Source organism: Salmo trutta, chromosome 21 (genome assembly GCF_901001165.1).
Source record: "Salmo trutta chromosome 21, fSalTru1.1, whole genome shotgun sequence".
In the NCBI taxonomy this organism is placed as follows: Eukaryota; Metazoa; Chordata; class Actinopteri; order Salmoniformes; family Salmonidae; genus Salmo; species Salmo trutta.
Genome location: NC_042977.1, coordinates 48,908,411 through 48,929,832, shown reverse-complemented (window position 1 = coordinate 48,929,832; position 21,422 = coordinate 48,908,411). Strand labels below are relative to the sequence as shown.

Below are 21,422 nucleotides of genomic sequence, written 5' to 3'. Positions count from 1 at the left end.
TCTCTCTCTCTCTCTCTCTCTCTCTCTCTCTCTCTCTCTCTCTCTCTCTCTCTCTCTATCCCTCCTCCTTATCTTCTCTCTCTCTCTCTCTCCTTCCCTCCTCCTTATCTTCTCTCTCTCTCCCTTCCTCTTTCCTCCCTTCCTCTTTCCTCCCTCTTTCCTCCCTTCCTCTTCCCTCCCTTCCTCTCCCCTCCCTCCCCTCCCTTCCCCTCCCCCCGCCCCGTGTCTCTGCTTTGCCCAGTAGATGAGTCAGACCCAGGCCAGTCCACTGAGTCCTGGGGAAAGTCTGAGGGGAGGTTAGTGACTCCCTGCAGGATGTGTTTAGCAGGTAACTGTCACTGCAGCCTGGGTCCTCGAGTCTACGCTATGCTACGCTGCTATGATGTTAACACACACACACATGCGCACATACATACACACGCATACATGTGTTGTGTGTGTGTGTAGGTGTAGGTGTCTTGTCATAGTAACTGCAGCAACTTGATGTCATGTATCCAACACTCTCTGCTGTAAACACACACTTGCAGTGGCCTTATAGTTGCCCTCGCATGCTACTATGCTGTCTTCCTATCCTGTTATGTTAGTCTAATCCCCGTCTTCCTACCCTGTTATGTTAGTCTAATCCCTGTCTTCCAGCCCTGTTATGTTAGTCTAATCCCTGTCTTCCAGCCCTACCCTGTTATGTTAGTCTAATCCCTGTCTTCCAGCCCTACCCTGTTATGTTAGTCTAATCCCTGTCTTCCAGCCCTACCCTGTTATGTTAGTCTAATCCCTGTCTTCCTACCCTGTTATGCTAGTCTAATCCCCCTGTCTTCCTACCCTGTTATGTTAGTCTAATCCCTGTCTTCCAGCCCTGTTATGTTAGTCTAATCCCCCTGTCTTCCTACCCTGTTATGTTAGTCTAATCCCCCTGTCTTCCTGCCCTGTTATGTTAGTCTAATCCCCCTGTCTTCCTGCCCTGTTATGTTAGTCTAATCCCCCTGTCTTCCTATCCTGTTATGTTAGTCTAATCCCCCTGTCTTCCTATCCTGTTATGTTAGTCTAATCCCCATCTTCCTGCCCTGTTATGTTAGTCTAATCCCTGTCTTCCAGCCCTGTTATGTTAGTCTAATCCCTGTCTTCCAGCCCTGTTATGTTAGTCTAATCCCTGTCTTCCAGCCCTGTTATGTTAGTCTAATCCCCGTCTTCCTATCCTGTTATGTTAGTCTAATCCCCCTCTTCCTATCCTGTTATGTTAGTCTAATCCCTGTCTTCCAGCCCTGTTATGTTAGTCTAATCCCTGTCTTCCAGCCCTGTTATGTTAGTCTAATCCCCCTCTTGCTATCCTGTTATGTTAGTCTAATCCCCGTCTTCCTATCCTGTTGTGTTAGTCTAATCCCCCTCTTCCTATCCTGTTGTGTTAGTCTAATCCCCCTCTTCCTATCCTGTTATGTTAGTCTAATCCCTGTCTTCCAGCCCTGTTATGTTAGTCTAATCCCTGTCTTCCAGCCCTGTTATGTTAGTCTAATCCCTGTCTTCCAGCCCTGTTATGTTAGTCTAATCCCTGTCTTCCTATCCTGTTATGTTAGTCTAATCCCCCTGTCTTCCTGCCCTACCCTGTTATGCTCTAAACACTGTCTGCCTGCTCTCCAGAGTTCGCTAGCTAGCTCACCTCACGCATGCCTGTATGTTCGTTACACCAAGCTGACACACTGTGCTGGCCCCCCTTTAAGAACGCCGTGCTCGCTAACCGTTTTTTTTTTTTTTTTTTTTTGCGTGCCGTGATCGAGAGATACGGTGCAAAATATGGATGGGGGGGGCGTCGGCACTTCATCACCTTATTGCATTACCCTTGTTGTTGATGATCTTGGTTGCATCCCAATTGGCACTCTGTACCCTAAATAGTGTACTCTTTTTTTTTTTTGGTTTTTGACTAGGGTCCATAGAGACTATGCTATATAGGGAACAAGATGCATTTTGTGATTCACACCTTGCTGATTTGGCAGAATTGGAGGTGTGTGTGTGTGTTCTTCTTTTTTCCCAGTTTCTAAGTCTAACCCTGTTTCTTGTCCTACCTCCTGTTTTTATAGATAAAGATGGCCCAGATAAGAAGAAAGTCAAGAAGGCCCCTGTTAATCTTCTGTTTGGCTACCCGCTGTCGGAACGGAAGCAGATGGCCTTACTGATGCAGATGACCGCCAGGGACAACAGCCCAGGTTAGTCTGAATACATTCATGCCCCGTCTCTCTCTCCGTCTCTCTCTCCGTCTCTCTCTCCGTCTCTTTCTCTCTGTCTCTTTCTCTCTGTCTCTTTCTCTCTGTCTCTTTCTCTCTCTCTGTCTGTCTGTCTGTCTGTCTGTCTGTCTGTCTGTCTGTCTGTCTGTCTGTCTGTCTGTCTGTCTGTCTGTCTGTCATAACCTCTTAGAGATGTTGATGGTTAATATATTTATCAGGATTCAGTGTCATAATGATAAACAGCCTTGTTGATAACGGACCGCCCGGCACAACAGCCTTGTTGAGAACGGACTGTGTTTAAAAAATTAAAAAAATAAAAACACTTTCTCTGAGTTATTTCTCTCTCCCCTCCTCAGACTCGACCCCTAGCCACCCGTCCCAGGCCCCACCGGTGCAGAAGAAGCTCCCCAGCAGCACGGCCTCCAGAGCGAGGGACAAGGTGAACAAGAGGAACGAGCGTGGAGAGACGCCGCTACACATGGCCGCCATACGAGGGGATGCCAAACATGTCAAGGAGATAATCAGCCTGGGGGCTGATGTCAACGTCAAAGACTTCGCAGGTAAAGGAACACCTGACCGCTCGTTATAAACTAGGAAGGTCAGAGTAACTTTTTTTATTTTTTTTAAGATGTACATTCACATTTTAGTAATTTACCAGGCACTCTTAAGCCAAAGTAGCTTGCTAATAACACCTAAACCCACATATGCATTTCACATCAAATTTTGTCACATGAGCTGAATACAACACCTTACCGTGGAATACTTACAAGCCTTAACCAACAGTGCATTTCAAGAAAGAGGTTTAGAAAATATTTATATGACTAAATAAATCAAAAAATAACACAAGAAATTGACATAACAATAACGAGGCTATATGCAAAGGGGGTACCTGTACCGAGTCGGTGTTCGGGGGATCATTTACCATTCGCTTTTATCCAGAATGGCTAAACCCACATTCTCACTCCTCTCCCTGTGGACCCATAAGGCTGCAAGTTATTAGGCGCTGACCCATTCCAGTTTCCCCTTCAAAAGACAATTTCTTCCTTCCGTCAGGCTGGACCCCTCTTCACGAGGCGTGTAACCTCGGTTACTACGACGTGGCCAAGGTTCTGATCGCGGCCGGCGCAGAAGTCAACACCCAGGGTCTGGACGATGACACGCCACTCCACGATGCCTCCAGTAGTGGACATACAGACGTAGGTTGACCTCCCTGACCTCCCCTCCCCTCCCTGGCCTGACCTCCCTACATGTACTGCCGCTGGTTCTCTTAACATGGGAGTACTGCTTAGATTGAAACTTACTTCACCGTTTATTGACTTTATTCAGGAATTGTCTGGTATCCTTGAGCTCTTGGAGATCAGAGACGATCAACATTTATTTTTTTTAAATCACACTGACATAAATATTCACAAAGACAAACAAGCTGGACCTTGAGAGAGAGAGAGAACTAATCACTTGTCTTATCCCCCTTCATATAGATTGTGAAGCTGCTGCTGAGACATGGAGGCAATGCGTTCCAGGCCAACAAGCGAGGGGAGCGGCCCGTAGACATCGCTGATTCCCACGAGCTGGAGCTCCTCCTAAAGGGAGAGGTGCCCCTCTCAGACCCAGAGGATAGCTCCTCAGGTAGGGTGTCCTGTAGAGGGGAGCTCCTCCTAAAGGGAGAGGTGCCCCTCTCAGACCCAGAGGATAGCTCCTCAGGTAGGGTGTCCTGTAGAGGGGAGCTCCTCCTAAAGGGAGAGGTGCCCCTCTCAGACCCAGAGGATAGCTCCTCAGGTAGGGTGTCCTGTAGAGGGGAGCTCCTCCTAAAGGGAGAGGTGCCCCTCTCAGACCCAGAGGATAGCTCCTCAGGTAGGGTGTCCTGTAGAGGGGAGCTCCTCCTAAAGGGAGAGGTGCCCCTCTCAGACCCAGAGGATAGCTCCTCAGGTAGGGTGTCCTGTAGAGGGGAGCTCCTCGGGCAGGGTGTCCTGTAGAGGGTACAGTTTTTTTTTTGAACAAGAATAAATTCGACTTTCGAGTAGAAAGACATGTATAAAAGCAACAGATTGCATTAATAAGAAGGGGCTAGAAGAGTCTTATATGGTGAGCTACCAAGTGGCTAGGACAGGCAAGCCCCATACTATTGTGGAGGACTTTAATTATTCATTATTAATTCTGCCCTGGTCCAAAAAGAGCTCTTTGTCACTTCCCACGAGCCGGGTTGTGACAAAAACTCACACTCGTTCTTACGTTTAATAAATGTATCGTATAGTGTGTGTGTGTGTGTGGCAGGCTTGAGAGTGCGCTGACCCTGGTGCTAGAGGGGGTACAGCTGGAGGTTGAATGTTTGAAGGGGTACGGGACTATTAAAAAGTTTGGGAACCACTGGTATAAAGGATAGTTCCTCTTCACACTTTTAACTCGTGTAGCTTGTTATTGTCAGTCAATCATGGCAGCACTACCATCAAGATTTCTAATCGATACAAAATGGAATTACAATTACCTAATTAAGTTGGCTAATTGAGAAGGAGTGTAGACTACAATGATCAACCAACAGGTAGGCTGTTTAATCTGAATGGAGGAGTTGTAGTAGGGGACAGAGAGCACAGCAAAATATCCTCAGTTAGTTTGCTAGCTATTGATCTTTTTAAGTAACTTACACTACATGGAAACACTACATGGACACCTGCTCGTCCAATATCTCATTCCAAAATTCATGGGCATTAATATGGAGTTGGTTTCCCCCTTTTGCTTCTATAACAGCCTCCACTCTTCTGGGAAGGCTTTCCACTAGATGTTGGAACATTGCTGCTGTAACAGCCTCCACTCTTCTGGGAAGGCTTTCCACTAGATGTAGGAACATTGCTGCAGGGACTTGCTACCATTCAGCCACGAGTGTTTAGTGAGGTTGTGTACTGATGTTGGGCGATTAGGACTGGCTCGCAGTCGGCGTTCCAATTCATCCCAAAGGTGTTCGATGGGGTTGCACAGAATCGTTCTGAATTTAATTGTATGCTGTACCGTTAGGATTTCCCTTCACTGGAACTAAGGGGCCCGAACCATGAAAAACATCCCCAGATCATTATTCCTCCTCCACCAAACTTTACAGTTGGCACTATGCATTCGAGCAGGTAGCGTTCTCCTGGCATCCGCCAAACCCAGATTCATCCATCGGACTGCTAGATGGTGAAGCGTGATTCATCATTCCAGAGAACGTGTTTCCACTGCTCCAGAGTCCAATGGCGGCGAGCTTTATACCACTCCAAATGACGCTTGGCATTGCGCATGGTGATTTTTAGGGTTGTGTATGTTGCTGCTCGGCCATGGAAACCCATTTCATGATGCTCCCGACTAACAGTTATTGTGCTGAAGTTGCTTCCACAGGCAGTTTGGATCTCGGTAGTGAGTGTTGCAACCGAGGACAGGCGATTTTTACACGCTTCGCCCTTCAGCACTCTGCGGTCCTGTTCTGTGAGCTTGTGTGGCCTACCACTTTGCTCCTGAGCCGTTGTTGCTCCTTGACGTTTCCACTTCACAGTAACAGCACTAACAGATGACCAGGGCAGAAATTTGACCATCTGACTTGTTGGAAAGGTGGCAATCATATGACGGTGCCACATTTGAAAGTCACTGAGCTCTTCAGTATGGCCATTGTACTACCAATGTTTGTCTATGGAGATTGCATGGATTTTATAAACCTGTCGGCAACGGGGTGTGGCTGAAATAGTCGAACCCACTCATTTTGAAGTGGTGTCCACATACTTGTGGCAATGTAGTGTTGCTGGCAAGTGTAGCTAACTAGCTTATTTACATCAATTTGATGCAGTCAATCTCATCTGGTAGTGTCTGTCTTATCTATCGCAGCAACAAGTTTGTCTAATTTGCTCCAGTTGGTTTGGCTACTTTCTCTCTCTGAAATACAATTATATTCGTCACATGCGCCCGAATACAACAGGTGTAGACCTTAACGTGAAATACTTACTTACAAGCCCTTAACCAACAATGCAGTTTTAAGAAAATTGAGTTAAGAAAATATTTACTAAATAAGTTAAAGTATAAAATAAAAAGTAACACAATAAAATTACAATGAAGAGGCTGTATACAGGGGGTACCGGTACTGAGTCAATGTGCGGGGGTACAGGTTAGTCGAGGTAATTTCTACATGTAGGTAGGGGTAAAGTGAGTAAGGCTTCTCCCCCACATGTCTCTGCTGAAACAACAAGCAGAGTGCACTGCCTTTCCTGAGCCACGTGAGCAAGTCCCCATTCTGTAAAATGCATGTATTTCAACTATCTGGATATCTGGGAAAAAAATATTATATTAATTTGAATAGTGAAATCAATTCAACTCCCCGTCCCTACTTGTAATCAAACTTGATTAGAAAAACAAGGCTATTTATTCTGTTTTTCAAGATTTTAATTCTTCTCTTTTTTTCTCTACAGAGTCTGAAGACCCTCCGTCGGTAAACCCCTCAAGTGTGGACGTGGATGATGACAACATGGATGACTCGGACGTGGAGAAGGTCTCTGAAGGCAAACGGGGCACCGTGAAGGCCTCACCCTCCATGTCCGGCCTGGACGAGTATGAGTTCAAAGACGAGGAGGAAGAAGACCTGAGTAAAGCCCTGAACGACAGACACATCCTCCGGAGAGAACTGAGGCAGGACGAAAAGGATCATTTGGCCTTGAAGCAGAGCGGTAAAGGGGACGGGAGCTGCTCTGTCCAGTCCTCTAAGTCTAAGAAGACGAAGACGTCGTCCCGCGTCCTGTATTGCAGCTCGGATAGTTCCAGTGATGAGATGGAGATGCCGTCAGAGAGAAGGAGCTCTCCGACCTGCTCCCACGGCTCGGAGGGACACAAGCCGTCGGACGCCAGCAGGACTAAGAAAGAGAACCTCACGACTTCCGAAAAGAAAGACAAAGGCAGCAAAGTGAAGAAGAAGAACAAGAGCAAAAGCAAGAACAAGGAAAACCAGGAGGATGGGAAGGAAAACAGCAAAGCTCTGGTGTTCTCCGTAGCCACCGTGTCTGTCTCGGAGACACACACGGACAAGAACAGCCGGGGACTCTGTGGGGACGAAGACTCGTTCAAGATGTCCTTCAGTCCCAAGGATGACTCGTCCGTCCACCTCTTCCATCTGTCTGCCACCGTCAAGTCCCCCAAGCTCAACCACGGCCTGGCCGACAAGCAGCCATCCTCCAACCCTCTCAAACAGGAGAACGCCAAGATGACGTGTGTCTCGATTGCCGAAGGCCCCTGTCCGCCAGATGGTGTCAAGTACAACCACTACAACCCAGAGTCTGAGTTCTGCATGGAGAGCTCCAGTAGTAAAGGCTGCAAGCACAAGGAGAAGAGCAAGCACCACCAGAATGACGTCACCATGGACGCTGGTGGTGGTGCTGGGGTGGAAGATGGAGGCTCCAGTCCGTACAATAAGGATGGCAGCGTTGCCAACAGCGTGGACATCTCTGAAGGTGGTGCCTTACGGAAGACGGACAAGGACGGCAAGGTGGTCAAGAAGCACAAGTTAAAACACAAGGAGAAGGACAAGCCCAGGAGGGAGTATGAGCCAGAGAGGAACCGCCACCGGCAGAAAGAGGGCAGTAGGAAGGAAGGCCACAGGAACCTGGAATTCGACCGGGAGTTCTGGAAAGAGAACTTCTTCAACGATGACGAACCTTTGCCTCCAGGGAAAATGGAGAGGGAGAACTGCGGATCTCCTCAGAATACCTCAACGTCGGGCAGCTCTCCTGTGAAGGAAGAGAGAAAAGAGACGAAAGAAAAACACCCCTCTAGCATCAGCAGCAAGGAGAAGAGGCCGAGAAGAGAAGAGGAGCGCTTGAAGAAGGAGAGGAAAGAGACCTCGGCTGTCTGTAAAGAGGAGAGGGGGGGAAAGGATGGGAAGCTCAGTGAGCGTGAGGAGAGGACTGAGTGCCTAAGCTCTGTAAGGGTTTCGGTTCCTGAGGAGACGCAGCTTAACTCCACCAGTGTGAAAGACGAACCGGAGGAGAAACCGATAACGGGGACCACGTCTACGGTTGATTCAGATCAGCTGGATGCCTCTGAGAAATGCCAGCGGGACAAATACGACAGGAGGTCTTCTGGAAAGGAACGTGAGGCTGACAAGATGGATAAAAAGCATCCCGACAAAGAAAAGAAAGTCAAGATTGAGCACCCTGAGAAATCAGAGAATTCGCAGAATTCCATGGATCGCTGGAAAGAAAAGGAAAGGATGGTGTCCCCTGGTGACAAGAACCACAAAGAGATCGAGAAGCTCAGAGCCTTGTCCGTGACGAAAAAACACGAGGAGAGCAAGGACAAGAAGAGCAAAGACAAGCCAGATAAGAGGAGTGACAGGGAGAGGCAGGAGAGGGAGTACAATGCGGGAGAACACAAAGACAGGACGAGCTCCGATAAGAAAGGAAAACCACCGTTAGAGAAATCCATGGACCACAGTAAATCCGATCGCTCTAAGGAAAAGGAGAAAGACTGCGATAAAAAGAAAAAAGAAAAATCTAAAGACAGCTCTTCCTCATCTTCCTCCAGCTCTAACCTGAAGCTCCTCTTGGAGGAGAAGGGCTATGTGTCTGAAAGTGGCAAGACATTACCAGCAAAACTACTAAAGACAGAGGACCTCCTAAAGACCCCAGAGAAAGACCGAGACCGGAGAGACCGAGAATCCAGAGACTCTGACAGGCACCGAGATCGGGACAAAGACCGTTCCAAGGATCGTTCCAAGGAGGGTAGCAAGGCCAGTAAGACCAAACCCAATGAGACAGAGGCTGACCGAGACAACAGGTCCAAAGCTAAAGCCTCGCCTGCCACCCGGGAAGAGCAGCGCCCCAAAGAGAAACGTTTGGTCAACGAAGACCTGAGGCAGACCAGCTTCGAACGCATGCTGAGTCTGAAGGACCAGGAGATTGAACAGTGGCACCGAAAACACCTAGAAAAGATCAAACAGAAAGAGCGGGAGAGGATGAAACAACGGCCCTCCTCTACGACGACAGACCCAGGGAAGCTCAAAAGCAAAGCCAAAGCCAAGACGACGTCCTCGACTTCTGGAGAACCGTGCTTGAGCAAAGAATTGCTTCGCTCCAAGAGCTCTGAAGGCTCCTCCGACGTTCACTGTCGGGACAGAGACAAACCCCTTAAGGACAGCACCAGCTCCAGGACCGTGTCTCTGGACGGGAAGACACTCTCCTGCCTTAGTGGGAAGCTGATGGCTGGTATGGAGAACAGCTTGAGCAGGTCACCCAGGCCAGAAAGCGAGCGGTCGGGTCTCATGTCCAGGTCAGTGTCTATGGTCTCTGTGGCCAGCTCTGAAGACTCCTGTCAGGCTACATTGCTGACGCCGAGACCTATTGAGTATGACTCGGATATGACCCTGGAAGCCTCCCAGGACTTTCAGCTGCCTTTCCTCCTGTCTTCCTTCCTCTCATATCCTGCCGTTCACGACAACAGTCTTCTAGATGACGAGGGGCAAGATGACCAGACTCCGCTGCAGAGCAGACACGCTTCCCCTTGCCTTAGGGCTATTCTGGACGAAGACGCTAACTGTGCGACGGCGTCTGAGGGCAAACCGTTCGCAACTCTGTCCAAGGCCACCGTGGTGCCTTCTGCTCAACCCAGTGTAGAGTCCACAAGTGTTCAGCCTTTAGAAACCTGTGCAGATCCAGAGGAGAGCCAGAGTCAAAGTGATCCAATTCAGATGCTTCCGAATCTTCCTAATGCAATAACAGATGCAGATCTCAACACTGAGTGTAAAGGGAACACCACTTCAGGTGTCTATCTCCCATCTCAAGCGTCCAACAACAGAGATCCTCACGTAAAGGACTCCTCAACACTTCAGCAGGCTAGTGTCCAACAGCTAGCTACACCTGAACAGAGAGGGTTTTCTTCCACCACTGATCCTCTCCTAATACGGGACGTCCGGTGTATCCCCGTGGAGACCTTCACTGCGACGCCTGAATGTAGCACGAAGGACCTGCCCCCCTCTGAGGACGTGACGCCACTGGTGACATTATCTTCTCTATCCTGTCAACTGCCTTTCTCCAGCACCGAACCCACCACCTCTATCTCTGCTAGCCAGTCATGGGAAATCCTTCCAAACACCATGCAGACAGAGACTGATGGAGATCTGGCTCTTGATCCTAAAGATAAAACTCCTGTTGAGAGTGCAGCTAGCGGCGCTGAAAGCAGAGCAGCTGTAGAGAGCCTTCAGAGTGCATTAGGAGCGTCTAGACTGGAATGGATGGACAACCCAGTAGCCTCCACCAGCGCTAGCTCAGAGGACTCCATGATGACCCCTAGCAAAACCAAGGACTCTCCAGAGGAGATGGACACTGACGTGAACAGTAAAGACTGTAAGAAATCCAGATTCCCCAGTGACGTTGTGGGTCCTAGCGATCCTCAGCCGGACAAAAACTATCATACTAGCCAGCTTACGTCATCCACTGTGTCTCGCTGCTCGAGCCCTGAACACAAGGAAGGAGAAACATCTGACGCTCCTGATCGCACATTGGAGAAGTGGACAGGTCCCGAGGCCAGGTCAACAGAAAAGGCTAGCTGTTGGTCTTCGTCAGAGGGAAGTAGTATGGTCACCATCCCTGAGTTGAAGTCAGAGCCTGCCACCACAAAGCTATACCAAGAACCCACCTCCGAAGAGAGACCAGAAGGACACAATCTCTCGATTGTTGGATCAGACCAGACCCAAAGTGTTTCTGGACAGAGTAGTAACTTCCAGCAGGGCTCCCAGACAGACCAGAGTGTTAGTAGTGGTAGTTACAGCAGCAGTGGGGTCTCTGCTAGTTCTTCGCCCCAGTCTGGGGACAGAGACTCTGACTCCTCTGGGGCTAAGGCCAAGGTCCTCTCCCTAACCATGGAAGAGGACCAGGACTTAAAGCAGACTCACCCCAGGAAGAGGAAGATGCCCAGGTTGTCTACCTCCAACCAGGCTGGAGGCAGCATGCAGCAGGTGGGCTCTTCTGGTAGATAGGATAAGGGAGAGGGAATGGGTACGTCTAGGAAAGGGTGAGATGTTTTTAGGAGGGGAGGACATTGAGGACAATATGAAGAAGAGAGGAAAGGGGAAGGAGGGATGGAAGGAGGGAAGGGATAGGAAGGAGAGAAGGAGTATTGATGTTTTGAAGAGAAGGGGGAGAGTGGGTAGGTGAAAGGGAGGAGGGACAGAGATACGGAGAGGTAGGTCTAGTTGTAAGGTTGGACATTCGGGACAACATTTCTTATCTTATCTTTGGGGACAGTAAAGTTTCTTATCTCCTCTACCTTATCTTACCGTATTTCTCTTCTCTCCTTCCTTATCAGGAGTCTCTGGCGGACATCGTTGACTCTCTGAAGCTGGAGGAGATTCAGCCGTACCAGACGGAGAGGGCCAACCCTTACTACGAGTTCCTGCACATCCGCAAGAAGATCGAGGAGAAGCGTAAAGTGCTGCTGAGCGTCATCCCCCAGCCGCCGCAGTATTACGACGAATACGTGACGTTTACTGGATCGTACCTGCTAGACGGGAACCCGCTCAGCAAACTCTGTATTCCAACTGTGAGTCTGGAGTATTTTTTTTTATTTACATTTTTGTTTAGGGACAGATGAGTCCGTCTGTTTATTCATAGGGTTCAGTCTCCAAGACTCATTCGTTTTGCACTAAAAAAAAACGAGATTAAAAAGGTCTGACACTTGAGTGTGTCTCCAGTCTTTTGTCCTTTTTTCTTTTAATGTCCCCTTTGTTTCTCTTCTCTTTCCCCGTTCCCTGTGACTCCTTGTTTCCTTTCTATAAAAGAAAGTGATTTCTAGTATGGTTCTGGGAAATATTTTATTTTTATTGCTAAAAGTCCTCGACTTAAGACACCAGCATTTAAAAAGGGTCTTTATTAAACAAATCTTAAAGTTTCATGATGTTGAACTTGTTTGTAATGTTTTATTTGTCTCTATTAACAGATCACTCCCCCTCCGTCTCTACCGGACCAACTGAAGGAGATGTTTAAACAACAGGAAGTTGTTCGTATGAAACTACGTTTGCAACACAGCATTGAACGGGTATGTGGAGTAATTAAATTCAAATTCAATCTTCCTTTATAGCTTGATCTACAGTCAGGTCCAAAATGATTGGGTTCCTTGATTATTTTTTTTTTTAAATTAAATGAGCAAAAAAGACTTAAGACACATACTGAGCTACTCTACATGGTCAAAAGTATATGGACATCTGCACGTCAAACTTCTCATTCCAAAATCATAGGCATTAATATGGAGTTGGTTTCCCCCCCTTTGCTGCTATAACAGCCTCCACTCTTCTGGGAAGGCTTTCCACTAGATGTTGGGACATTGCTGCTATAACAGCCTCCACTCTTCTGGGAAGGCTTTCCACTAGATGTTGGGACATTGCTGCTATAACAGCCTCCACTCTTCTGGGAAGGCTTTCCACTAGATGTTGGAACATTGCTGCTATAACAGCCTCCACTCTTCTGGGAAGGCTTTCCACTAGATGTTGGTACATTGCTGCTATAACAGCCTCCACTCTTCTGGGAAGGCTTTCCACTAGATGTTGGAACATTGCTGCGGGAACTTGGTTCCATTCAGCCACGAGTGTTAGTGAGGTTGTGCACTGATGTTGGGTGATGGAGTGGAGGTCAGGGCTCTGTTGCAGACCAGTCAAGTTCTTCCACACTGATCTCGACAAACCATTTCTGTATCGACCTTGCTTTGTGCGTGGAGGCATTGTCATGCTGAAAAAGGAAAGGGCCTTTCCCAAACTGTTGCCACAAAGTTGGAAGAGCAGAATCATCTACAATGTCATTGTATGCTGTAGTGTTAGGATTTCCTTTCACTGGAACTAAGGGGCCCGAACCATGAAAAACAGCCCCAGACCAGTATTCCTCCTCCTCCAAACTTTACAGTTGGCACTATGCATTGAGGCAGGTAGCGTTCTCCTGGTATCCGGGATCTTAGGCTTGTGAGTGGCTGCTCAGCCTTGGAAACCTATTTCATGAAGCTCCCGGCGAACAGTTCTTGTCCTGACGTTGCTTCCAGAGGCAGCTAGAAACCCTGTAGTGAGTGTTGTAACCGAGGTCAGACGACAATTTTTACACGATTCAGTACTCGAAAAGGTCCTGTTCTGTGAGCTTGTGTGGCCTATCACTTCACAATAACAGCACTTACAGTTGACCGGGGGGCAGCTCTAACAGGGCAGACATTTGATGAACTGACTTGTTGGAAAGGTGGCATCCTATGACGGCGCCACGTTGAAAGTCACTGAGTTCTTCAAGAAGGCTGTTCTACTGCCGATGTTTGGCTATGGAGATTGAATGGCTGTTTGTTCGATTTTTATACACCTGTCAGCAACTAATTTGAAGGTGTGTCCACATACTTCTGTGTATATAGTGTGTATTGTATGCTAAAAAAAACAAACATTTTATACTAATACAATTGATTTTGTTTAACAAGTAATAGACAAATATCTGAAAAATAGATAGTCAAAATGACTGGCTCCTGTGTTGTCTGTGCTCCAGCGCCCTGTGTTGTCTGTGCTCCAGCGCCCTGTGCTGTCTGTGCTCCAGCACCGCCCTCTCCTGTGTTGTCTGTGCTCCAGCACCGCCCTCTCCTGTATTGTCTGTGCTCCAGCACCGCCCTCTCCTGTGTTGTCTGTGCTCCAGCGCCCTCCCCTTGCAAGGATAACAACACTGAACCTTTTTTTGTACAACCCATTGGGAGGGATCTTGGACCATACCGGATCGTAACAGATCCTTGATTTCCTTCGTCTGCACTTAGGAACTACCCTCTTTAATTCCATTGCAGAATGTTGATTTGTACATTTCTATATTTGTCATTTAGCAGACGCTCTTATCTACAGCGACTTACAGGTGCAATTAGGGTTAAGTGCCTTGCTCAAGGGCACATAGACTAGATTTTTCATCAAGGGGGGGGGGGTTCAAACCAGCAACCTTTCAGTTACTTTCCCAACATTCTAAACCGCTAGGCTACCTGCCACCCTTTTTGTGATTTTTAAAAAATATATATATAATAACCTGGTCAATTAACTGTTTCTGTGGATTTTGATGTGCTGTGGCTATCGTCTTGATGGAAGAGACACTTGCAGCCAAGTGTCAGCCTCCAGGCAGAGGCGACCAGGTTTTTTGGTTAAAAAGTCCTGGTACTGGGTAAAGTTCATGATGCCGTTGACCTTAACAAGGGCCCAGGACCAGTAGAAGAAAGATGGTCCCATAACATCAAAGATCCACCACCGTATTTAACAGAAGGGACGGGGTTCTTTTCTGCATATGCATCTTTCTTTAGACTCCCAAACCACCACTGGTGTCCGTGACCAAAGATCTCTATTTTCATGTCATCTGAGCACCGGTTCAAATCCCAGTGTGTTTACAGTCTCCGGACTGAAACCCCGTTGAAAACATGTGGTTTGAATTGAAGCGGGGGGCCAAGTCCGTAAGCGATTTGGAAAGAATCTGTATGGAGAAATGGTCTAAAATTTCTCCCAATGTGTTCTTCAATCTCATAAAACGTTTTAGAAAAAGGCCATGCTATCCTCACAAAGGGAAGGATGCTGGAGTATTAAACTGTCTCTTTAGATTAGTTTGATTCCATTTTTAAACAAAATGTGTATACATACATGCATACATACAGTACCAGTCAAAAGTTTGGACACCTACTCATTCAAGGGTTTTTCTTTATTTTTACTATTTTCTACATTGTAGAATAATATTGAAGACATCAACTATAAAATAACACATTTGGAATCATGTAATAACCAAAAAAAAGTGTTAAACAAATCAAAATATATTTTACATTTGAGATTCTTCAAAGTAGCTACGCTTTTCCTTGATGACAGCTTTGCACACTCTTGGCATTCTCTCAACCAGCTTCATGAGGTAGTCACCTGGAATGCATTTCAATTAACAGGTGTGCCTTGTTGAAAGTTAATTTGTGGAATTTATTTCCTTATTAATGTGTTTGAGCAAATCAGTTGTGTTGTGACAAGGTAGGGGTGGTATACAGAAGATAGCCCTATTTGGTAAAATACCAAGTCCATATTATGGCAAGAACAGCTCAAATAAGCAAAGATAAACAACATTCCATCATTACTTTACGATATGAATGTCAGTCAATGCAGAAAATGTCAAGAACTTTGAAAGATTCTTCAAGTACAGTTGCAAAAACCATCAAGCGCTGTGATGAAACTAGCTCTCATGAGGACCGCCACAGGAAAGGAAGACCCAGAGTTACCTCTGCTGCAGAGGATACGTTCAGTAGAAATTGCAGCCCAAATAAATGCTTCACAGAGTTAAAGTAACATCAACATGAATTGTTCAGAGAAGACTGCGTGAATCAGGCCTTCATGGTCGAATTGCTGCAAGGAAACCACTACTAAAGGACGCCAATAAGAAGAAGAGACTTGCTTGGGCCAAGAAACACGAGCAATGGACATTAGACAGGTGGAAATCTGTCCTTTGGTCTGATGAGTCCAAATATGAGATTTTTGGTTCCGACCGCTGTGTCTTTGTGAGATGCAGACTAGGTGAACGGATGATCTCCGCATGTGTGGTTCCCACCGTGAAGCATGGAGGAGGAGGTGTGATGGTGTGGGGGTGCTTTGCTGGTGACACTGTCAGTGATTTATTTCGAATTCAAGGCACACTTAACCAGCATGACTACCACAGCATTCTGCAGCGATACGCCATCCCATCTGGTTTGCACTTAGTGGGACTATCTTTTGTTTTTCAACAGGACAATGACCCAACACACCTCCAGGCTGTGTAAGGGCTATTTGACCAAGAAGGAGAGTGATGGAGTGCTGCATCAGATGACCTGGCCTCCACAATCACCCGACCTAAACCCAATTAAGATGGTTTAGGATGAGTTGGACCGCAGAAAGAAGGAAAAGCAGCCAACAAGTGCTCAGCATATGTGGGAACTCCTTCAAGACTGTTGGAAAAGCATTCCAGATGAAGCTGGTTGAGAGAATGCCAAGAGTGTCCAAAGCTGTCATCAAGGCAAAGGGTGGCTACTTTGAAGAATCTACAATCTATTTTGATTTGTTTAACACTTGGTCACTACATGATTCCAAATGTGTTATTTCATAGTTTTGATGTCTTCACTATTATTCTACAATGTAGAAAATGGTAAAATAAGAATAGGTGTGTCCAAACTTTTGACTGATACGATATATATTTATTTGTATCTATCTCTCTAGCTAGCTAGGTAATTTGACCGTCATCGTTATCTAGGGTCAATAATGTTGGACCCAGCTGTATTTAGTTATTTTATAAACAGTTACTTTGAATATTGTTTCTCATTACAAATACAAGGAGATGCTTTAGTCTCATCATTTTCTCTGCTTTGTTCTGTCTCAACTATTTAAACCCAACTCATTCATTCATTATTCTAGTTTAACTCAAATGCCCCTTTTTTTTCTTTCCTTCCAGGAGAAGTTGATTGTTTCCAACGAGCAGGAGGTGTTACGAGTCCACTACCGGGCCGCCAGAACGCTAGCCAATCAGACGCTCCCGTTCAGTGCGTGCACCGTGCTATTGGACGCCGAAGTGTATAACATGCCTCAGGATGCCCAGGCAAGTGGCATGATGTCACGCACTGTAGAATCAGTAAGTTTGGCATCAATCACATTTTACATTTTGGGTCATTTAGCAGACGCTCTTATCCAGAGCGACTTACAGTAGTGAATTCATACATTTCATTTCATGCATTTAAAAAAAAAAAGTTTTTTGTACTGGCCCCCCCCGTGGGAATCGAACCCACAACCCTGGCGTTGCACACACCATGCTCTACCAACTGAGCCACAGGGAAGACTAGATGATTCTCAATCAACTAATCACATTTATTTCGAATTGATCATGGTACTGTAGAATGGATAAGTTGGACTCAATCAACTAATCAAATGTATTTGTAAGTCGCTCTGGATAAGAGCGTCTGCTAAATGACTTAAATGTAAAATGTAAATGTATTTGTAAATCCTTTTTACAACAGCAGTTACGTTTCCACTTGAGTCATTCCGCTTTTACCCAGAGAGACTTACTTGTTGACGCGAAGTGCATTTTTCCAACAAGTGTTTTTAAACCGTGATGGTTTTAACAGAACTCAACTTTAATACAGTTCTGAGTAACGTCGCACTAACGATGTTTACGTTTGTGTGTTTTGTTTCGGTTTCCAGGGTGACCAAGATGGCAAGACGTCGGTGAGGGATCGTTTCAACGCCCGTCAGTTTATGTCCTGGTTACAAGACGTGGACGACAAGTTTGATAAACTCAAGGTAAGATTTCTCTGAAAAATAATATCGGTAGCACCTGCAATCTGGAAATATTTTTTTTTTTGAGCATGTAGCCAATGGCATGGATGTTCATGAGTTTAATTCATCCTATATAGCCACATGAGTTTTAAGATGATTTGAACGATCAATATTTCAGAGACAACCTCAAATTTGATATGTATTCCTTTAGCGAATCAAACATATCCAATTGTTTAATATTTGATGTGTCTCTCTCTCTCTCGCTGTCACTCTCTCTCTCGCTGTCACTCTCTCTCTCGCTGTCACTCTCTCTCTCGCTGTCACTCTCTCTCTCGCTGTCACTCTCTCTCTCGCTGTCACTCTCTCTCTCGCTGTCACTCTCTCTCTCGCTGTCACTCTCTCTCGCTGTCTCTCTCTCTCGCTGTCTCTCTCTCTCTCGCTGTCTCTCTCTCTCTCGCTGTCTCTCTCTCTCTCGCTGTCTCTCTCTCTCTCGCTGTCTCTCTCTCTCTCTCGCTGTCTCTCTCTCTCTCTCGCTGTCTCTCTCTCTCTCTCTCGCTGTCTCTCTCTCTCTCTCTCGCTGTCTCTCTCTCTCTCTCTCGCTGTCTCTCTCTCTCTCTCGCTGTCTCTCTCTCTCTCTCTCGCTGTCTCTCTCTCTCTCTCTCGCTGTCTCTCTCTCTCTCTCTCGCTGGTCTCTCTCTCTCTCTCTCGCTTGTCTCTCTCTCTCTCCTTCTCTCTGTCTCTGCTCTCTCGCTGTCTATCTCTCTCTCTCTCGCTGTCTCTCTCTCTCGCGGTCCTCTCTCTCGCTGTCTCTCTCTCTCTCTCTCGCTGTCCTCCTCTCTCTCTCGCTGTCTCTCAGCTGTCTCTCTCTCTCTCTCGCTGGTCTCTCTCTCTCTCTCTCTCTCTCTCGCTGTCTCTCTCTCTCTCTCGTGTCTCTCTCTCTCTCGCTGTCTCTTGCTGTCTCGCTGTCTCTCTCTCTCTCGCTGTCTCTCTCTTGCTGTCTCGCTGTCTCTCTCTCTCTCGCTGTCTCTGTCTCGCTGTCTCTCTCGCTGTCTCTCTCTGTCTCGCTGTCTCTCTCTCTCTCGCTGTCTCTCTCTCTCTCGCTGTTTCGCTGTCTCTCTCTCGCTGTCTCGCTGTCTCTCTCTCGCTGTCTCGCTGTCTCTCTCTCGCTGTCTCTCTCTCGCTGTCTCTCTCTCGCTGTCTCGCTGTCTCTCTCTCGCTGTCTCGCTGTCTCTCTCTCGCTGTCTCGCTGTCTCTCTCTCGCTGTCTCTCTCTCGCTGTCTCGTGTCTCTCTCTCGCTGTCTCGCTGTCTCTCTCTCGCTGTCTCGCTGTCTCTCTCTCGCTGTCTCGCTGTCTCTCTCTCGCTGTCTCTCTCGCTGTCTCTCTCTCGCTGTCTCTCTCTCGCTGTCTCTCTCTCGCTGTCTCTCTCTCGCTGTCTCTCTCGCTGTCTCTCTCTCGCTGTCTCTCTCTCGCTGTCTCTCTCGCTGTCTCTCTCGCTGTCTCTCTCGTGTCTCTCTCTCGCTGTCTCTCTCTCGCTGTCTCTCTCTCGTGTCTCTCTCGCTGCTCTCTCTCGCTGTCTCTCTCTCGCTGTCTCTCTCTCGCTGTCTCTCTCCTCTGTCTCTCTCTCTCTCGCCTCTGTCTCTCTCTCTCTCGCTCTGTCTCTCTCTCGCTCGCTCGTTCTCTTCTCTCGCTCTGTCTCTCTCTTCTCTCGCTCTCTCTCGCTCTGTCTCTCTCTCTCTCGCTCTGTCTCTCTCTCTCTCGCTCTGTCTCTCTCTCTCTCGCTCTGTCTCTCTCTCTCTCGCTCTGTCTCTCTCTCTCTCGCTCCGTCTCTCTCTCTCTCGCTCCGTCTCTCTCTCTCTCGCTCTGTCTCTCTCTCTCTCGCTCTGTCTCTCTCTCTCTCTCGCTCTGTCTCTCTCTCTCTCGCTCTGTCTCTCCTCTCTCGCTCTGTCTCTCTCTCTCTCGCTCTGTCTCTCTCTCTCTCGCTCTGTCTCTCTCTCTCTCGCTCTGTCCTCTCTCTCTCGCTCTGTCTCTCTCTCTCTCGCTCTGTCTCTCTCTCTCTCGCTCTCGCTCTGTCTCTCTCTCTCTCTCGCTCTGTCTCTCTCGCTCTGTCTCTCTCTCTCTCTCTCTCGCGCTCTCTCTCTCTCTCTCTCTCGCGCTGTCTCTCTCTCTCTCTCTCGCGCTGTCTCTCTCTCTCTCTCGCGCTGTCTCTCTCTCTCTCTCGCGCTGTCTCTCTCTCTCTCTCGCGCTGTCTCTCTCTCTCTCTCGCGCTGTCTCTCTCTCTCTCTCGCGCTGTCTCTCTCTCTCTCTCGCGCTGTCTCTCTCTCTCTCTCGCGCTGTCTCTCTCTCTCTCTCGCGCTGTCTCTCTCTCTCTCTCGCGCTGTCTCTCTCTCTCTCTCGCGCTGTCTCTCTCTCTCTCTCGCGCTGTCTCTCTCTCTCTCTCGCGCTGTCTCTCTCTCTCTCTCGCGCTGTCTCTCTCTCTCTCTCTCGCGCTGTCTCTCTCTCTCTCTCTCGCGCTGTCTCTCTCTCTCTCTCGCGCTGTCTCTCTCTCTCTCTCGCGCTGTCTCTCTCTCTCTCTCTCGCGCTGTCTCTCTCTCTCTCTCTCGCGCTGTCTCTCTCTCTCTCTCTCGCGCTGTCTCTCTCTCTCTCTCTCGCGCTGTCTCTCTCTCTCTCTCTCGCGCTGTCTCTCTCTCTCGCGCTGTCTCTCTCTCTCTCTCTCTCTCTCGCGCTGTCTCTCTCTCTCGCGCTGTCTCTCTCTCTCGCGCTGTCTCTCTCTCTCGCGCTGTCTCTCTCTCTCGCGCTGTCTCTCTCTCTCGCGCTGTCTCTCTCTCTCGCGCTGTCTCTCTCTCTCGCGCTGTCTCTCGCGCTGTCTCTCTCTCTCGCGCTGTCTCTCGCGCTGTCTCTCTCTCTCGCGCTGTCTCTCTCTCTCTCGCTGTCTCCAGACGTGTCTTCTGATGCGGCAGCAGCACGAGGCAGCAGCTCTTAATGCTGTCCAGCGTCTCCATTGGCAGCTGAAACTCCAGGAGCTGGATCCAGTGATGTACAAGTCCACCTCCATCTTCGAGATATCCGAGTTCTACATCCCCCTGGTAGAGGTCAACGACGACTTTGACCTCACGCCCATATGACCTGTGACCCCTTGACCTTTAGGCTCGGACCGGCAGTCAGGGGTCAGGCAGAGGACCGATGACTAGGGCGGATCATCTAGTGGCCCATCTACCTCTCAACGGGAATAAAGAGATGAAGGGATTAAAACGTGAGGAACATGGATGTGTGTAGAGAGACCGTGTGTGTGTGAGCAGCACTTCTCTAAATGTGGCTCTTTTACTACTGAGCTCCTATGGTAGACAACAAAGACACCACAGACCTTCCTTCCTCCTACACCAAGAGGACTGGCCTTATCCTCCCAACTAGTGGCAAACTGACTGCTTATTCTGTTCTGGACAGGCCTGGAGCTCCACCAGGGCTCAGGGGCCCAGACCACACACTTACTCCAGGGCCCGAGGCTGGGTAAGGGTTAGGGCAGCGCCAGGTGCTGCTGTCTGCTGAGAGGAGAGAGCTCCAGAGAGAGACCAAGCATGGACACTATTCCCTATATAGGGCACTATGTGAAGTCTAGAAAATAGGGTGCCATTTCTGATGTTCCCTGTGGAGTCGACCATCCCTCTGCTCCTCCTGATGTTCCCTGTGGAGTCGACCGTCCCTCTGCCCCTCCTGATGTTCCCTGTGGAGTCGACCATCTCTCTGCTCCTCCTGATGTTCCCTGTGGAGTCGACCGTCCCTCTGCCCCTCCTGATGTTCCCTGTGGAGTCAACCGTCCCTCTGCCCCTCCTGATGTTCCCTGTGGAGTCGACTGTCCCTCTGCCCCTCCTGATGTTCCCTGTGGAGTCGACCGTCCCTCTGCCCCTCCTGATGTTCCCTGTGGAGTCGACCATCTCTCTGCTCCTCCTGATGTTCCCTGTGGAGTC

At 48.2% G+C, this 21,422-nt stretch overlaps 1 protein-coding gene across 6 annotated transcripts in view; it reads left to right on the top strand.

The window, feature by feature from the left end:
• Nucleotides 1-20,693, top strand: part of LOC115157604 (ankyrin repeat domain-containing protein 12) — a 48,930-nt gene extending 28,237 nt beyond the window's left edge. For 4 of the 6 annotated variants that reach the window (XM_029705995.1, XM_029705991.1, XM_029705993.1 and 1 more), the window contains 11 exons: nucleotides 245-328; nucleotides 2,070-2,195; nucleotides 2,570-2,773; nucleotides 3,267-3,409; nucleotides 3,692-3,839; nucleotides 6,635-11,166; nucleotides 11,517-11,750; nucleotides 12,147-12,245; nucleotides 16,643-16,819; nucleotides 17,386-17,484; nucleotides 20,397-20,693. In XM_029705995.1, the coding sequence (XP_029561855.1) occupies nucleotides 245-328; nucleotides 2,070-2,195; nucleotides 2,570-2,773; nucleotides 3,267-3,409; nucleotides 3,692-3,839; nucleotides 6,635-11,166; nucleotides 11,517-11,750; nucleotides 12,147-12,245; nucleotides 16,643-16,819; nucleotides 17,386-17,484; nucleotides 20,397-20,582 (6,032 nt within the window). In that variant the 3' untranslated portion in view covers nucleotides 20,583-20,693. The remainder of the gene's footprint in view (nucleotides 1-244; nucleotides 329-2,069; nucleotides 2,196-2,569; nucleotides 2,774-3,266; nucleotides 3,410-3,691; nucleotides 3,840-6,634; nucleotides 11,167-11,516; nucleotides 11,751-12,146; nucleotides 12,246-16,642; nucleotides 16,820-17,385; nucleotides 17,485-20,396) is intronic. The other 2 variants (XM_029705996.1, XM_029705994.1) reach the window with 1 other exon arrangement.
• Nucleotides 20,694-21,422: the final 729 nt, after the last annotated feature.